This window comes from Terrapene carolina, unplaced genomic scaffold (assembly GCF_002925995.2).
Source record: "Terrapene carolina triunguis isolate 2854851 unplaced genomic scaffold, T_m_triunguis-2.0 Scaffold93, whole genome shotgun sequence".
NCBI classification, from domain to species: domain Eukaryota; kingdom Metazoa; phylum Chordata; order Testudines; family Emydidae; genus Terrapene; species Terrapene triunguis.
This window is the reverse complement of record NW_020664444.1, coordinates 22,791,246-22,808,895: the sequence shown is the minus strand read 5'-3', so window position 1 is coordinate 22,808,895 and position 17,650 is coordinate 22,791,246. Positions and strand designations below refer to the sequence as shown.

The window sequence follows — 17,650 nt, the reverse complement described above, 5'->3', positions numbered from 1 at the left end:
GATCCAGGCGCCGCCCCGCCACCCCCTCCCTCCAGGCTTGCACCGCCATGCAGCTGCAAGCCTGGGAGGGAGAAGGAATGCTGCGTGGTTGAGGAAGAGGTGGGGCCAGGGCGGAGATTTGGGGAGGGAGCCAATGGGGGAAGGAAGGGCCGGGGCGGGGGGGGGTGAGAGTCCCTCCGGGAGGGCAAAATTTCTTGTTTGACCAGTGTCCCGACCAAACATCAGTCAGGACATGGGACAAAGAAGCAAATATCGGGACAGTCCCGATAAAATCGGGATGTCTGGGTCATCCTAACCGGAGCTCTGACCAGTCATACTGCTCTCTTACATACAAGGCAACTCCCCCACCTTTTCTGCCCTGCCTGTCCTTCCTGAACAGTTTATATTCATCCATGACAGTACTCCCCCTTCTAGGGGGAGAATTGCAACTGGGTCCCACACATCACAGGTGAATACTCTAACCATTGGAATAAAAATTATAAGGTAGGCACCGCCTCCTCTGGCGATTTTGTGTGGAGTGAGGCAGGCGCTGAATTCATTCCTGCAAGAAATCACTTAAGTTCCTAAGATGCCTGACTCCAGGCAGTGGGTTCCCATTCGTGGATTGCTAAGCAGAGAGAGACACCTATCTCCGGGAAAGGGGCAGGGCTTAGTACACAACCTTGTCCATGGCATCTCCCACTGGCTAGCTCAGGCAGCTCCTTGCCTGGCATTCTGGCTTTTGTGGACAGTGTTCTGAGGTGCCTCTCTCTTTCCATTCATTGTATAGGGAGCCTAGGTGCCTACTTCAGCTTTGTGGATTGCAGAGTTGTTCCTGTAATTTTCTAAGCACCTAAACGTTCAGCACTGTTCCGTTACTCTCAATGTTGTAACAACTGAGTCGCTTTGTGGACCCCACCTTCAGTGTCCGGAAGTACACAAAGTATTACAGAATCTGCAATCTGACTCTAGAGCTGTAGTTAGCACAATCCCCAGGGGATACTCTGAAGTTCTGGGGCTGGCATCAACAATATTTCCTAAATCATTTGTTTTGAGAGTTTCTAGGCCATTCAAATGTTGTCATTTTAGCCCACATGTTGGTCTTATGCATCATGTTTCATCTTCCAGTCACCTACAAGTCATCTATCTAATGTTAGTATTTTTTTAAAAAATCAGTGACGAAAGTCTTGGTTGTTTGAATTCCATAACTGCTTTTAAAAGTTGTTTGAAAACCAGTTAGTGTGGCTTGCCAGACCTTTTGGGTTTTTGGGGAGAGAAATTGTGAAGAAGAGAACTCAAGCAACTCTTCTATGTAACATTAACCAAGGGCTGGGACAGAACTCCATCTCTTCTGTCTGATGGGTATGTTGTTGTTGTTGTTTGTCAATACAATGAATTTCTGGTCTGGGCAAAAGTGATTTTCTTTTTTTTTTTTTTTAATTTGCCCTTTCTGCTTATGAAAAGCTGCTTTCTATTTTCAACAAAAAATAGAGGGGAAAATTAAAGAGGCTTAATAGGTCAGCTGACACTGTGATTGGTGGGTAGTGGGTGAAGGCATATGTGTTGGAAAAAAAATTTCAGGCTGCTTTTTCTTAAAAAGCAAGGATCAGTCTTTTCTCCTTTACCCTACCACCACCCCAGTGGAGTAGTGCCAGTTGTAACTGGGGAGAATTTGGTGCCAAATATCTATTGGACTATATATAATATTTGTCTTTGTATTGTCTGAGTTTATTACCCAAAGAATATGATCCTCTCTCTCATTGGTGTCAAGGAGAATAATCTGGACCTCCTCGCCAATTTTTTCAAAGCATGACATATGGTGCAAGAGTGGGCAGAAGGTGATGGCTTGCTTATTTTTTCCCAAGGTTAAAAGCAAAATCAAAGCAACAAGTAGGCTAGAGTAAACAAACAAAGCACATAAAAAAGCAAATAGGAAAAGGTTAAACAATAAATTAAAACAGTTTTGTTGGACACCCCCCTCTCCTCTGACTGGAGCCTGTGTGTGTCCCCTACCCATGGTGCTTTACCGCAGGCAGCGTGGGCCGAGCAGCCCCCCGGGCTCTAAGGAGAGAGCAGCACGTACACAGCGGCCTGCAGCGGCCAGGCCTTAGCGTGTAACGCCCGGGCAGGGGGCCCAGAGGAGAGAACCCAGAGAGCCGGGGCTGGAAAGGGCTGTGCTCAGGGGCTTTCTCCCCACGACAATGTGGGGCCCTGGGGCTAACCACGTGCTAGCGATGGGGCCGCGCTGCTGGAGGCGGCGCCGCGAACCGCCCGGCCCCTGAGGTACAATCGCACCCGGGCAGCCTGTGGTTGGAGCCCCGGGAGCCCTGAGCGCACACAACCCTCCGCCCCCCACGGCAGCCCGGCGTCCGCCCACGCCCCTGCCCGCCATTGGGCCCTGTGCCGGGAGCCCCTCCCCAAGCGGGGCGGCAGCCGGGCCCGGGCCGCGCTGGGTGCAGCATGGCAGGGGAGCCGCGCAGCCCGCCGGTGAAGGTGCTGGCCGCCCAGCTGAGGCAGTGCCGGCGGGCCGCGGGCGGGCCCTGGCTGCTGGGACGGGAGGAGGCCGGGAAGGGCCCGCTGGCGGTGCCGGTGGTGTGGATGCAGGGCACGGTGCTGGCGGTGGAGGCCGGGGGCGCCCGGGGCGGCTCGGCCCGGCTGCAGGACGAGAGCGGCCCCTTCACGGTGCTGGGGGTGGAGCGGGTCCCCAAAGGGCGGCCGTGCCTCAGCGCAGGTACCTCCGCGGGGGAGGGCGGAGTGTGGGGGACCCGCATAGAGGGTGTGTGCTCCCGCCCCGAGGGGCCAAACAGTCCGGCGGGAGGGGCCCCCCCATGTCCACTGCCATTGTGGGGGGAGCTGCGCCTGCCCCGTGGGGTCCCCCACACCAACTGCCACCAGGAGGACCCCCCAGCTCCTTCAGGGGGAGGAGCCCTGCTCCTCCTGTCCCATGGGGAACCCCCCACACAGGGGAGCCCTACTGTTCCTGCCCTATGGGGACCCCCAGACACAACGAGGGGCTTACTGCTCCCATTCCTTGGTGGGTACTCCCCCACATGCTGGAAGCCCTCCTGTATTTGCCTTGTGGGGTTCCCTGCGCACACACACACCTGGGAGGGTCTACTCTTCCCACCCCAGGGGTTTCAGTCCTACTATTCACACGCATACACACAGCGACTCACTACATGCATGCAAGAGGGTTATATTGCAGAGGATAGGCAACCTGGAAAGATGTTTATGCCAGATGCTTTCAGGCTCAGATCTTCAGTGCACATAATCATATCTCCAACATTTCGGGAGGGTAAAGTATGCCTCAGGACTAGGAGGCCCTGGCAGCGCAGGTGTGTGCTGCCCCCTTGGTGGGGGTTGGATGCTGCCCCAGTGTGGGGAGACCCTGGTTGGGGCATTACAAAATGAGCCTGTACCACGCTCAGCACACAACAGCAGGTCCTGATGAGGCTCAGCTATCTGCTCCAGGCACTGCAACCTGGCCCCTGGCGCACAGGGTCACGTTGCACATCACGGCTCAGGATTGGCCTGGCTGCCCCCAAACTTGTATGAATGGTGCTGTTACCTGTCACACATGGTCATAGTGCCATTCTAATTTCGCACAGTCAGAGGGCCAACCACACCTGAGCATCACTGCAACCCTGTGTGTCAGGTGCCAGGTTATAACACCTGGAGCATGAAGCCAAGCCCAGCTAGCCCCATGAGACAGAAGCATCTTCATCAGGACAGGAGGTTTTGGGGTCAAAAAGTCCTGCAAAAGTTGGGACTGCTGGGAGGTATGTATAATTGTTGCATGGGGGCAGGAATTTCTTCCTGATTCCCACCTGGTGATCAGTTTATGCTTTGAAGCAGGAGGATGTAATAGTCCACCATATATGAGCTAGTGGGACTGCAGATGCTGTTCTTACTCATACAAATACCTAATCCTTTTTCTTAAATGTGTGGCCTAATTTTGTGACATGGTAAGAATTCTCAGCTCTTCACACTATCAAGCCTTTGATGACTCTTAACATTTTTCTCAGAGGCTCTGCCCTGCCTCACATTTTGGCAGGTTTGAAACAAAATAATTGAATACTTTAAAATGAAATAATCTTGTTTCCTGAGCAAGAATAATGAAAATGTTGAATGTTAATTGTTTTGTTTTCTCTTTTCTAGGAAAGTATGTAATGGTGATGGGCTTGGTACACTCCTGCAGTCCAGAGCCTATTCTTCAAGCTGTGAAGATGACAGATCTTTCTGATAATCCTATACACAGGAGCATGTGGAGCTTTGAAGTGGAGGATTTGCACAGAAACATTTCTTAGATGCTGTGTATTTTTGTCAGCAGTCCAAAGGACCTGGAAACATAAATGTTTGCTTTTACACCACATGGACCTCAGCTCAAAGCATTAGACTCTCAGGAGTAGTTATAGCCTCATCTGGAGAATACTTTGATAGTCAAATAACTTAGTCCACTAACTAACAGTTTTAAGAGTTATGGACAGGAGACCAAACTTACCATTGGAGAAAATGGGTACAGCTCTATTGACTTCAGTGAATTTGACTGAGATTCAAGATTTAGAGATCTTTATGCTCATGATAACTCATAGGGAGATGGTTCATTCCCTGCTCCAGTAATGCTTTATGCCAACAGACTAAACTGCATTAATTTTCCAGATAATAGTGGGTATTTCAATACTAGCTCCATTATTATAGCTGTCATCTGTTAGAATGTAGGGCTAGGCAGTCATAGTACCATATTCTGTCCTCCATTTTGCATAACACTCTTGCTGCCAGTGTGAATTCTATACCTAGAATAAGGGCAAAATGTGGTCCATACTGTTTAGATTGTGTTTACGGTAAGGAAATGGTACTTTGGCTCCATGCTTTTTCTTTCAATAACATCCGTATCCAGTTTGCTTTGTTGACAAGACATATGTTTTTTCTAACTGTAACCATAGTTCGGTGCCTAAAACTCTGCGGGTACAGGATTCATCTCTACAATATTAAGAGTAGCATGGTAACAAAACCTATACTTCCAGTAAACTAAACAGAGATTTGACACAGACTCACAGGGAGTAGATTTATCCAGGTCCAAAAAGTAAGTACTCTCACCACATCACACAGTAAGATTACCTCAGCCTAATTATGCATCTTTATATTAAGTTTTCTTTCCCTGGAAAGACAGTGTTCCAGCATACACTCTCTCTTTAAAGTTACTGTTAAATGTATATTATTTTTACCTTTGTTACATCCTCTTCCTGTAAAGGACAAGTGTATGATACTGCTCTTTTGCCCCCAAAATATTGTATTTGGTCAAGTTTCAATGATAATTCATGCGTCCTAAATAAATACCACGTTATCCATATACTGTAGCTCTGTAGGTTGGGGGGAAAGAGACAAGTTCAACAGTATCAAATAACAATGTTAACTAACTTTGAGCCTATGAAAACAAGCTTTTTGCCTTACTATAAACCACAAACTGAATTTAAGATTAGGTATTGCACTTTGAACAGTGCTTTTTCTCACAATTCTATCTTGAAGTAAATATTGTCCCCATATTTACAGAGGCCCCTTTGAGGGTGTTGATGAAAGCGCTTCGATTAGAACTTTGGGACTGCATACTTCCATCCCTGAGTGACCATGTCACTTCAGAGACCTTTATAACTTTATAACTGAGGGGTTGTATTAAATGAGACCTTGTTGATTATATGTGGGATAAGCCAAGACGGGTGTACAGAATTTTGACAGTATGGGTTAATTTTTTTTTTTAATGTTGGGGAAAAAGTCCACTTGTAAAATGTAGCCTGCCAGCAAATTCTCCTCGGTGTCAACATTGTCAGACAACCATTTTTAGTTGTTTGGTAGCAGGTCCCTTCACGTCTTAATGGTTCTTATTCTAAGCACTTGAATTTCATCTCAGAATGAAGAAAAACAAAGTTCACCTTGACATGCATGGGAATTAGATTGTGTGTAAAAAGTTTTGATGAAAAGGGCCAAATTCAAACCTTGTGTAAGGGAGTGCAACTCTGCTGGCTTCAGTAGACTTGTACCACTTACATCGCAGCTAAATGTCGTGATGTCGTGGTCGGAGTCTGCTATAGACCACCAGACCAGGGGGATGAGGTGGACGAGGCTTTCTTCTGGCAACTAGCAGAAGTTGCTAGATCGCAGGCCCTGGTTCTCATGGGAGACTTTAATCACCCTGATATCTTCTGGGAGAGCAATACAGCGGTGCACAGACAATCCAGGAAGTTTTTGGAAAGTGTAGGGGACAATTTCCTGGTGCAAGTGCTGGAGGAACCAACTAGGGGCAGAGCTTTTCTTGACCTGCTGCTAACAAACAGGGAAGAATTAGTAGGGGAAGCAAAAGTGGATGGGAACCTGGGAGGCAGTGACCATGAGATGGTCGAGTTCAGGATCCTAACACAAGGAAGAAAGGAGAGCAGCAGAATACGGACCCTGGACTTCAGAAAAGCAGACTTTGACTCCCTCAGGGAACAGATGGGCAGGATCCCCTGGGAGAATAACATGAAGGGCAAAGGGGTCCAGGAGAGCTGGCTGTATTTTAAAGAATCCTTATTGCGATTGCAGGAACAAACCATCCCGATGTGTAGAAAGAATAGTAAATATGGCAGGCGACCAGCTTGGCTAAACAGTGAAATCCTTGCTGATATTAAATGCAAAAAAGAAGCTTACAAGAAGTGGAAGATTGGACAAATGACCAGGGAGGAGTATAAAAATATTGCTCAGGCATGCAGGAGTGAAATCAGGAATGCCAAATCACACTTGGAGTTGCAGCTAGCAAGAGATGTAAAGAGTAACAAGAAGAGTTTCTTCAGGTATGTTAGCAACAAGAAGAAAGTCAAGGAAAGTGTGGGCCCCTTACTGAATGAGGGAGGCAACCTAGTAACGGAGGATGTGGAAAAAGCTAATGTACTCAATGATTTTTTTGCCTCTGTCTTCACAAACAAGGTCAGCTCCCAGACTGCTGCACTGGGCAGCACAATATGGGGAGAAGGTGACCAGCCCTCTGTGGAGAAAGAAGTGGTTCGGGACTATTTAGAAAAACTGGACATGCACAAGTCCATGGGGCCGGATGCGCTGCATCCGAGGGTGCTAAAGGAGTTGGCGGATGAGATTGCAGAGCCATTAGCCATTATTTTTGAAAACTCATGGCGATCGGGGGGAGGTCCCGGATGACTGGAAAAAGGCTAATGTAGTGCCCATCTTTAAAAAAGGGAAGAAGGAGGATCCGGGGAACTACAGGCCAGTCAGCCTCACCTCAGTCCCTGGAAAAATCATGGAGCAGGTCCTCAAGGAATCAATTCTGATGCACTTAGAGGAGATGAAAGTGATCAGGAGCAGTCAGCATGGATTCACCAAGGGGAAGTCGTGCCTGACTAACCTAATTGCCTTCTATGATGAGATAACTGGCTCTGTGGATGAGGGGAAAGCAGTGGATGTGTTATTCCTTGACTTTAGCAAAGCTTTTGATACGGTCTCCCACAGTATTCTTGCTGCCAAGTTAAAGAAGTATGGGCTGGATGAATGGACTGTAAGGTGGATAGAAAGCTGGCTAGATCGTCGGGCTCAACGGGTAGTGATCAATGGCTCCATGTCTAGTTGGCAGCCAGTTTCAAGCGGAGTGCCCCAAGGGTCGGTCCTGGGGCCGGTTTTGTTTAATATCTTTATTAATGATCTGGAGAATGGTGTGGACTGCACTCTCAGCAAGTTTGCCGATGACACTAAACTAGGAGGCGTGGTAGATACACTAGAGGGTAGGGATCGGATACAGAGGGACCTAGACAAATTAGAGGATTGGGCCAAAAGAAACCTGATGAGGTTCAACAAGGACAAGTGCAGAGTCCTGCACCTAGGACGGAAGAATCCTATGCACTGCTACAGACTAGGGACCGAGTGGCTAGGTAGCAGTTCTGCAGAAAAGGACCTAGGGGTCACAGTGGACGAGAAGCTGGATATGAGTCAACAGTGTGCTCTTGTTGCCAAGAAGGCTAACAGCATTTTGGGCTGTATAAGTAGGGGCATTGCCAGCAGATCGAGGGACGTGATCGTTCCCCTTTATTCGACATTGGTGAGGCCTCATCTGGAGTACTGTGTCCAGTTTTGGGCCCCACACTACAAGAAGGATGTGGAAAAACTGGAAAGAGTCCAGCGGAGGGCAACAAAAATGATGAGGGGTCTGGAGCGCATGACTTATGAGGAGAGGCTGAGGGAACTGGGATTGTTTAGTCTCCAGAAGAGAAGAATGAGGGGGGATTTGATAGCAGCCTTCAACTACCTGAAGGGGGGTTCCAAAGAGGATGGAACTCGGCTGTTCTCAATGGTGGCAGATGACAGAACAAGGAGCAATGGTCTCAAGTTGCAGTGGGGGAGGTCTAGGTTGGATATTAGGAAACACTATTTCACTAGGAGGGTGGTGAAGCACTGGAATGCGTTACCTAGGGCGGTGGTGGAGTCTCCTTCCTTGGAGGTTTTTAAGGCCCGGCTTGACAAAGCCCTGGCTGGGATGATTTAGTTGGGGATTGGTCCTGCTTTGAGCAGGGGGTTGGACTACATGACCTCCTGAGGTCCCTTCCAAATGATTCTATGATTCTAAATATGGCTCAAAAACCTTTTACTCATAGTTGGCAAGTACATAATGCAACAGATGTGAGTAGTGCATGTTCATTAAATGTATATCTCAGAAGCAGTCTTTACTCAGTGTTGACTTAAATATTGCTGACCTGAATTTAATTAGCAATATCTCTATATCCTCCCCACCCTCCTGGTTCATGAGTCAGGGAAGCCCCAGGGATCCTGCTGACGCTCCGGCTGCTGCCAGGGGCAAGCTCTGGGGGTCCCGCTGCCACTCCTGCCACTGCCGGGGGGGAGGGGAAACCCGGGGGGTCAGCCACTGCTCCGGCTGCCCTGGGACCACTGCCGGGAGACACCATGCTGTGGCGGCTCCCACTATCCCCGGGACCACTGCTCAGGCAGTCCCCGGGGCCAGCTGCATCAGCCACTGCTTGGGCAGTCCCCAGGGCCAGCGACAGTCTCCACTACAGAAATCACAGAGCCCTACTTATGAGCAAGCTATGCAGCTCTAGTTTTTGGTTATTAACTATTCTATTCCTTAAAGTTGAGATTGGCCCAAACTAAATCACTAGATCTGACCACCCCAAGCTTTGGGATGTTTCAGAATCTACATGTGGATCTAAACTTTGTAGTTGGAGTTCTCTACTTCTATAAAAACTCAAAACTGGAGACAAACTCTTGGAAAATTTGTTTGGCCTAAAGCTATTACTATATTTGACAATCGTTGGCTTGTAAAAGTTGCCTAACTGTAGTGCAGCTTCAGAGTTTCTTTGTAACAAAAAGCAACTTACGAAGTATACTGCAAAGATTTTATGTGGATTTTTTTTATAATAGCATTAGATGGTTAGACCAGCCTGAGTCGTGAAACCAGGTTCTTTTCTGAGAACTCAAAACTGAAACAGGTTCCTAAAAAAGTTGAACTTGGAGCTTGTTAGCAAATGAACAGTTCTCTCTTTTCAGAGCTTTTGCCCTTGCTTCATATTTATAAAACAGCAACAACCTTGTGTTTTGCTCAGTGAATTGCTGTTGACTAGCCATGTGGACAGTATGTCCCAAGTTTTATGGTATTGTCTGTGGTACTTGTCTGTGGTTGTGTAACTTACTGTGCAACAATGCAAGTGGTGAAATAAGTTTCCTTCAAGTCTTTCCATTTCCCAGTCCACACAATGACTTTCTTTTTCTAGAGCCTAGGACTTGGAAGGGGAATGGGAGGTGTCCATGTGAATTTGAGTGCTTTGGGGTAAATAAAGGAAATAAGAAATGCTTACTATATGAGTAGAAATACTGAGCACTCAGTATTTTTCAAAGGGCTCGATACTCTACATCTCCCTGCAGGGAAGGCCAGTATTGGTATGTATGGTTGTTGAGGTACAATGAAGTGAACTGATGTAACTTACCCAAGCTGACACAGACTTTGTGATAGATATCAGTTAAGAACTCAGGAGTTCCTGGCTCTTGCATTGTGTTCAAACTGCACACCTGGTCTGACTAAACCACACACTTACTTGAGAGAGCATTGATATGTTCCTTACGCAGCCTTTCTGCTGTTTGCCATTTTACAGTCTCATTCGCATACTAAAATACTGTCTTTATGTGAAGCATAAATATTTCCACAATACCTTTGGCAAAAGCACTTCACAAATCAAGCTGTCCTAAAATTTTCACTAACAACTTACAACATCACTAGTCCCACTCTAGTTAGCAGCTTAGTGGCCAAGCATCATTTTTTAAATACCTAAAATCCTGAAACTGCAGGTTTGAATAGAAGCTGGGTCAAATCCCAGTGACTCTTAAGGGACATATTCTAGGAGGGCTTGTGACTTCTGAGAATCATAAAAGGTGGTCTGAGTGATGGTTTTTGCTCTCTCATAATCTGTGGCCATTGTATGTTTTACTCTTCTTGTCATGTTCTATAGATGAAATAGCAATGCACTGCTGGCATTTTAGCTGCAGAGCTCCCTAAGCCAGTCAACAGGAAGTGCAAGAATGTGTATTTTGCACCCTCCTCCCCAAAGGTTCTGCCAGTTTGATATATGAAAGACCTGATCTGACCCAGTTCAGGGAGCTGCTTTTCCATCACGATGGCATCCTGCCATCGTTTCTGGGGAAGCTATAAATTGCCCATTTAAAAATCAAGAAGAAAACTTACCGTGCGAAACAGTAACACAAGAATGCTTAAAAAATGATTGGCCTGTTTTGTTAACGGAGGAATGGATAAGAAAGATATTACAGGTTTCAGAGGTTGCTGCTGTTTTAACTCAACAGTATTTTTGTACAGATGTCCACCTTACAAGAAGCACTGCTCAATGGGTACTTATTGGCATCTCTGTTGGCAGTCTCTGCAGAGAATGGGCATGGAGAATGGAGTAGTCCCTCCAAGACACAGCTGGTACACAATTATGGGGCAAAGTGGGGAAACTTGTGCTGCTCTTGCCCATGCTGTACTTATTCTGTGGATAAAGCAAGAACGTCAGTTCAACCCTACATTCACCAGCAAATAATTTATTTAAAAAGTAGCTTTGTTTTTTAAATTGGTATCTTGTTTTCAGTAAGTGCATTGTACAGACACTTTTAGAACAACCTGTTTTCTTTCTTGATTTGAGTGCTATATTAATATCACTTACAGTTTACTTTGTTAGGGTGTTTGGAGAGAAGCTTTTCAGTGTTTGAACAGCAGAGATAGGAGGCAAAAATCAAAAGTTTTCTGTTGAACTTGGTGTTAGCACCACCTCCTGGTCATTCAGTGGCATGAGTGTACTGGTAATACATGTCAGCATAGCTCAGTATGCATGTATGACTTTAGGTATATTACTGAATGCCTGTTAGCTTTCTCACATATTTTACTGATAAGTATATGGATGCTCACCCTTTCATTTCTATAAGGTGGATAGATCTCAGAAAGGCTCATGATGGGTTTAGTATTGCCCATCACACCCCAATTGTATATCATATTTGACATTGTAATATAAAATGTTGAATATTTAAACACCAATTAAAGAGTAATGTTTTTTGATGGTTACAGTGATTTTAATGTATTAAGGCATGATGCAGTCTGTTAAACAGGTGTTGCATTTTGTGCCAGAAGTGTCCGCACCTCGTACATCACCTAGTATCTTACCTATCTTGCAGGGGCATGATGTGAGACTTAATTTTTTAAGCTGTGGAAAGCATTTTGAGCTTGCCAGATAGTACAGCAGAACAAAATACTCCACCACTAGGCTTTTGCTTGGCAAAACCCATTTGTCAGTGTCTTGCTTAATCTCCTCTGGGCCTTCTTCCATGCATCACCCTCCTCTGTGGGTACAACCACTCAGTACACCTCCACAAGGCCCCTATTCTAAAGTCCCTCTTAAAGACCCCCTTCTACCTTGTCATCTACAATTGATGTGTATAAAAAAACTCCTCTGTCTACTTGTCTGTATGTCCTTAGATTGTGAGCTCTTCAAAGCCAGGACCATCCTCTTCTTGAATGTCTGGCAGGGGCCTAGTACAGTGTGGATGCTAAACAAATAATAATTGGCCTCAATCTCCATTGTGGGCTCTAGCTGCTACTTTAATATAAATACTAAAAAGTATTAATTTAAAGCAGCAATGAGAGCTCTTATTAATTTCTATCTGACTGTTTTCATACTCTCTTACTCTATTTGCTGACATTTCACTTTGTCCTTGCAGTTCAAATGTTTCCATGAGTATGATCTCAGCAGGCATATGAGTGCTTGGAATTACCAACACAAATTGGCCGATTTAAAAAAACAACAACAAAAAAACGAAGAAATTTGTATAACAAAGTCAATACTCACCATTTACAAAGCTCCTATAAATCGTCAGACCAACTTCCAAATAATTTCATGGCAACCTAATCTTCACATGTTTAAACCTCAGACTTGCTAGCACCACTTTTTTGATCAGCATGGGTGGGATTTTTTTTGTCTTCCTAAAACTATGGTATAAAACCACACTATAGGCAGTCTCTCAAAGAGCTTAGACCTTGTTTTTTGTGAGGGGGCGGGGAGAGTCCCTGTCCACATCGGTTAGAGAAACCAGGCTAGCAATGGTCATATTTAAATGCCTTAAAAACAGCCCTTACCATAGTTTGATATATGTGCCCTGAACACGTATCTACTCACAGGAAGTCTCCTGTGCTTGCAAGAACTCCCACTGACCTGAATGGGGCTTCCAATCTGCCCATGTGGAGCAGCTTTGCAGAATTGGGCCTGTAGAGTGGAAGAAGCCTCTCTATTAACATCAAAACTATTAGAGCCATGATATGGAATTGTACATTAGCTCTGTGAATGCTGCTTAAATACGATAAAATACATAGTGTACACAGGACCTTAGAAACTAATAATGTTGGCAAAAATGGTGGAGCCATAGATCACATCCTGGATTAGAAACTTTTTCTACTGTCAAGCTACGTTAGCCATGAAACTGGGGATATCCCCATCTATTCTTGGATAAACATCAGGGACAAAGGCAAATCATTCTTGTTTGAACACCTCGGAAAGCCTGCACCTACTCTCATCCATTGATACAGGTAATGTGGAATTTGACTGTTTATCTAAGGTATTATTTGTAAAGCACCTATAATCTTGCTACCTAGATATGAAAGAAATAGTGTAGCAGATAAAAATCTCAAAGAAGGAAGTTTTCCTGTTTCCATACCACCACCATGGCCTTTTGCCCAGCAGACAGGCACATGGATTTGCCTGCAAGTTAAAGCCATTTTAAAATGTAGCTATTAGGGTATGGAGTACTCCAAACAGTCTTTCCCCTACTCCTCCTTGAAATCAGTTGTTATTTATAGACACAAATTATAAAATAACTCTGGCCATCAATATGACTTTACTTCTAAGTGACTGGACTTTTCAGAGACCATAAATGGAGAGCAAACTGCAGAGTACTAATACAAAATGGCTGTGTGATGAGATAGATTAGATAGCTCTTGAGTTTAGTAATGCTTTTGACACAGTCCCATATGGCATTCTCATAAGCAAACTAAGAAATGTGATCTAGATGAAATTACTGTGAGGTGGGTGCACAACTGGTTGAAAGACCGTACTCAAACAGTAGTTATCAAAAGTTTGCTGACAAAGTGGGAGGTGAGTCCTGGGTGTTGGAATATTCAGTATTTTCATTAATGATTTGCATAATGGAGTGGTGAGTATGCTCATAAAATTTCAGATGATTCCAAACAGGGAAGGGTTGCAAGCACCTTGGAGGACAGAATTACAATTTAAAATGACCTTGAAAATGGGAGAATTGGTCTGAAATCAACAAGATGAAATTCAATAAAGACACGCGCAAACTACTTCACTTAGGAAGGAAAAATCAAATGTACAACTACAAAATTGTGTGTCACAGGCTAGGTGGTAGCACTGCTGAAAAGAAGCTGTGGGGTTGTGAAGCATAAAGAATATAAATCAATGATCTATTCCAATTGTGGAAAAGGCAAATATTTTGGGGAGTATTAACAAGAGTGTCATATGCAAGGCACTGGAGATAATTGTCTCACTCTACAGTAACTCCTTGCTTAACATTGTAGTTATGTTCCTGAAAAATGTGACTTTAAGCGAAACAATGTTAAGCGAATCCAATTACCCCATAAGAATTAATGTAAATGGGGGGGGGGGGGTTAGGGTCCAGGGAAATATTTTTCACCAGACAAAAGACTGTATGTATATATGTATATATATATATACACACACACACAATAAGATTTAAACAATTTAATACTGGTACACAACAATGATGATTGCGAAGCTTGGTTGAGGTGGTGAAGTCAGAGGGTGGGATATTTCCCAGGGAATGCCTTACTGCTAAATGATGAACTAGCAATCGGCTGAGTCCCCAAGGGTTAACCCATTGTTGTTAATGTAGCCGCACACTCTACAAGGCAGCACGAATGGAGGCAGGGGAGACAGCATGGCAGAGAGAGAGACACACACGGTGTGTGTGTGAGAGAGAGAGCTGTGCATTGCCCCTTTAAGTATGCTGACCCCACTCTAAGTACACTGCTTTTTTAAGTAGCTCGGCAAGTTGAGACAGCAGCTGCTGTCGGCAGACTCCTTCCGTCCTGAGTCCTGTCGCGTCCTCCCTCTGCTCTATGGAGATGGGGTAAGCGGGGGGTAGGAGCAGGGGGACACCTGACAGTACCACCTCTTCCTCCCCCGCCCCTGCACAGCAAGCAGGAGGCTCTGGGGAGCAGCTCCAAGGCAGAGGGCAGGAACAGCACATGGCACTGGGGGGAGGGACAGCTTAACTGCCTGCAATGGGTAGCCTGCTGGGCGGCTGCCGCACAGGGAACTTAGAGTAACTGATGGGGGGGGCCTGCTGGTCCACCCTGGTTCCAAGCCCCCACCAGCTAGCTCCAACAGGCTGCTCTTCCTGCAAGCAGTGGACAAAGCAGGCAGCTGCCAAACGATGTTATAAGGGAGCATTGTGCAACTTTAAATGAGTATGTTCCCTAATTGAGCAGCAATGTAACAACGTTGACCAGGATGACTTTAAGTGCGGAGTTACTGTACTTGGCACTGGTGAGGTCCTAGATGGCGTACTGTGTGTGACACTTTAGGACAGATGTGGACAAACTGGAGAGAGTCCAGAGAACAGCAATGAAAGTGATAAAAGTTTAGAAAACCTGACCTCTGAGGAATGGTTGAAAAACCTGGGCATGTTTAAGCTTGAGAAAAGACAACTGATGGAGGGACCTTACATAAGAACAGCCATACTGGGTCAAACCAAAGGTCCATCCAGCCCAGTATCCTGTCTACCGACAGTGACCAATGCCAGGTGTCCCAGAGGGAGCGAACCTAACCTTCAAATATGGTAAGGTCTGTTATAAAGGTCTATGCCTACTGAAGGTAGGACAAGTAGTAATGGGCTTAATCTGCAGCAAGGGAGTTTCAGGGTAGATATGGCGGGGGGGAATTGACAATAAGGGTCGTTACATGCTCAAACAGGCTTCCAAGGGCTGTGAATTTCCCCTCATTGGAGGTTTTTAAAGCTCAGGTTGGACAAACACCCAGCAGCGTTAGCCTAGGTTTACTTTGTCCTGCCTCAGTGCAAGGGCTAGAGTTGATGATGTCTTTTGAGCTCCCTTCCAGCCCTATAGTTCTATGATTCTGTGATATAGCTGTCCTTTCCCCAGCAATACCTTACTTCCTATCTGCCTTGTTTCTGTTACCTTCCCCAGTTCAGTTACCTATATGACCTTTTTCCCAGCATGCTTTTCTAGGGAGCTGGCCCTTTATATTTGGCAGAAACAAACAGCTGGAGCCTTACCATGGCCATTTTGGAACTGATCACTGCTTCCCTCTCTTTCCTAGCTGGTGAGCACTTTTAATTCTTGTTATATTTTCTGCGTTTTGTGCCCAAGAAGATGGAATGTTCTCAGAGACTGCAAAATGATTTGGGGGGCTGTGTGACTGCAGTAGTGTTGCGAGGGACAACTCACTTACTCGTTGGTTGTGAGGCTGTCTTTTCTAGAAGAAATGGCTAATTAAGATTCTCTCTCATGGAGTTTATGTGAAAATGAACAGTTTCTCTTACACAGTTTCTTAGTGAAATAAATTATACTGATTGCCTGAACCAATCCAGTTGCTCATTTACATAGTCAGTAGCTGGTGAGTAAACAATGCAGTACTCACAAACTACTGGAAATCTCTTGGCACTGATGTAAATGAGCTGAAAAATCAATATATTCTACTTTAGAGGCAGTGTGAGCTAGTGGAACAGGGCAAGCTGGTTTCTAGTCCCAGCTTTGCCACTGACTTGCTGTGTGATTTTTTGGCAAGTCCCTTAACTGCTGTGTAACTTTATCTTCCTCTGGTTGTGATGTGAAGGCTGAGACTGCTAAAAGTTCCAAGTATGACTTACTCTCCCTATTCATTGGTAACCAATGTGTTTTGATCACCTAAACATTATTAAATATCAGCAATTCTCCTCATGACTCCTGGAATATCACCAGGGCTGGCCCACAACATTTTGGCACCTGAGGCGGATTATATCACACATTTTGTTACACTGACTCTGCTTTTCAGGCATTACTAATATGCTTTTTATCTTACCAGCAAGTAATGTTGAATCTAACATGATTGATACATAGTCACCTTTCCTTGCCTATACAGTTGCCTACGGTATTATGAAGATCATGTAGGCTAATAGTATTGAAAAATGTCACTGACAATCATAGTATAAAATAATAAAGGTTTTCAGATATTGTGGCGATGTTTAGGGTACTCAGCATTGCCTCACCTAAGTCCCTTTGTGGATTTGGGCCTTTATTCAGAATTACATTCTTTTAATTAAAATTTCCCTTCAGGAACTGGCCAGATATCTGCATGCATTTTAAACTCCATTAACTAGATAAACACATTTTGCTCCATAGATCAGGACAACTTTATTTTTAAAGGCAATTAATGAAAGTGCATCACAGCAAAAATAAGGAAAGGAAGTAAAAACTTTCATCAACATAATATATATTTCAGGACCCTGTTATTCCAATTTAGGACAATAATTCTGAGCAATGGCTATTGAATATTTGCTTTGTGTTTCCCTCACTAAAAAATAACCACTTTGAGGTATTCCTAGTGTTGACTGGAAAAATGTGTATTTCAAAAAGAAAATGAGCTTTTCTTATATAAAGATCAAAATATTGAAATCCATTTGATTTAAAATATCAAAAGTAGTTTAGCAGTAAGACTTCAAACAGTGATGTCTAAAGATGCCATCTGCACCCTGTTTATAACTACCAAAAGGTATGGATTAGATCTGTCACCCTATCTAGGGCACATGGAAAGATATCTGAAAGTGAGTCTGAAGGAAGGAAGGGGGATGTGCAATTGGTAGGTTGTTTCTCTTTGAAAGTGGTGTGCTAATTGAGTTTCATAATGGGAGTCAGGTGGGAGAGCACAAGGAATGGCTATTTTTCACCATCTCAAAAGTCCTACTTTTGGAGGGTGTTCTCTTTATTAAGATGGGTTAGACATGAATCTCTCCAGAACAGATCAAATGGCTGAATTCGATTCCTAGAGAAAAACAAAAGATGGTACCTCCATACAATCTTAAGGCTTAGTGTGCTGACAGAGCAGCC

General features: G+C 44.9%; 1 protein-coding gene across 1 annotated transcript; it reads left to right on the top strand.

Annotated features, from left to right (window-relative positions):
* Nucleotides 1-2,409: 2,409 nt before the first annotated feature.
* RMI2 (RecQ mediated genome instability 2) lies at nt 2,410-6,060 on the top strand. The gene is made up of 2 exons (XM_026650704.1): nt 2,410-2,710; nt 4,138-6,060. Exons 1-2 carry the CDS (start codon nt 2,440-2,442, stop codon nt 4,284-4,286), a joined length of 420 nt encoding a protein of 139 aa, XP_026506489.1. The 5' UTR covers nt 2,410-2,439; the 3' UTR covers nt 4,287-6,060.
* Nucleotides 6,061-17,650: the final 11,590 nt, after the last annotated feature.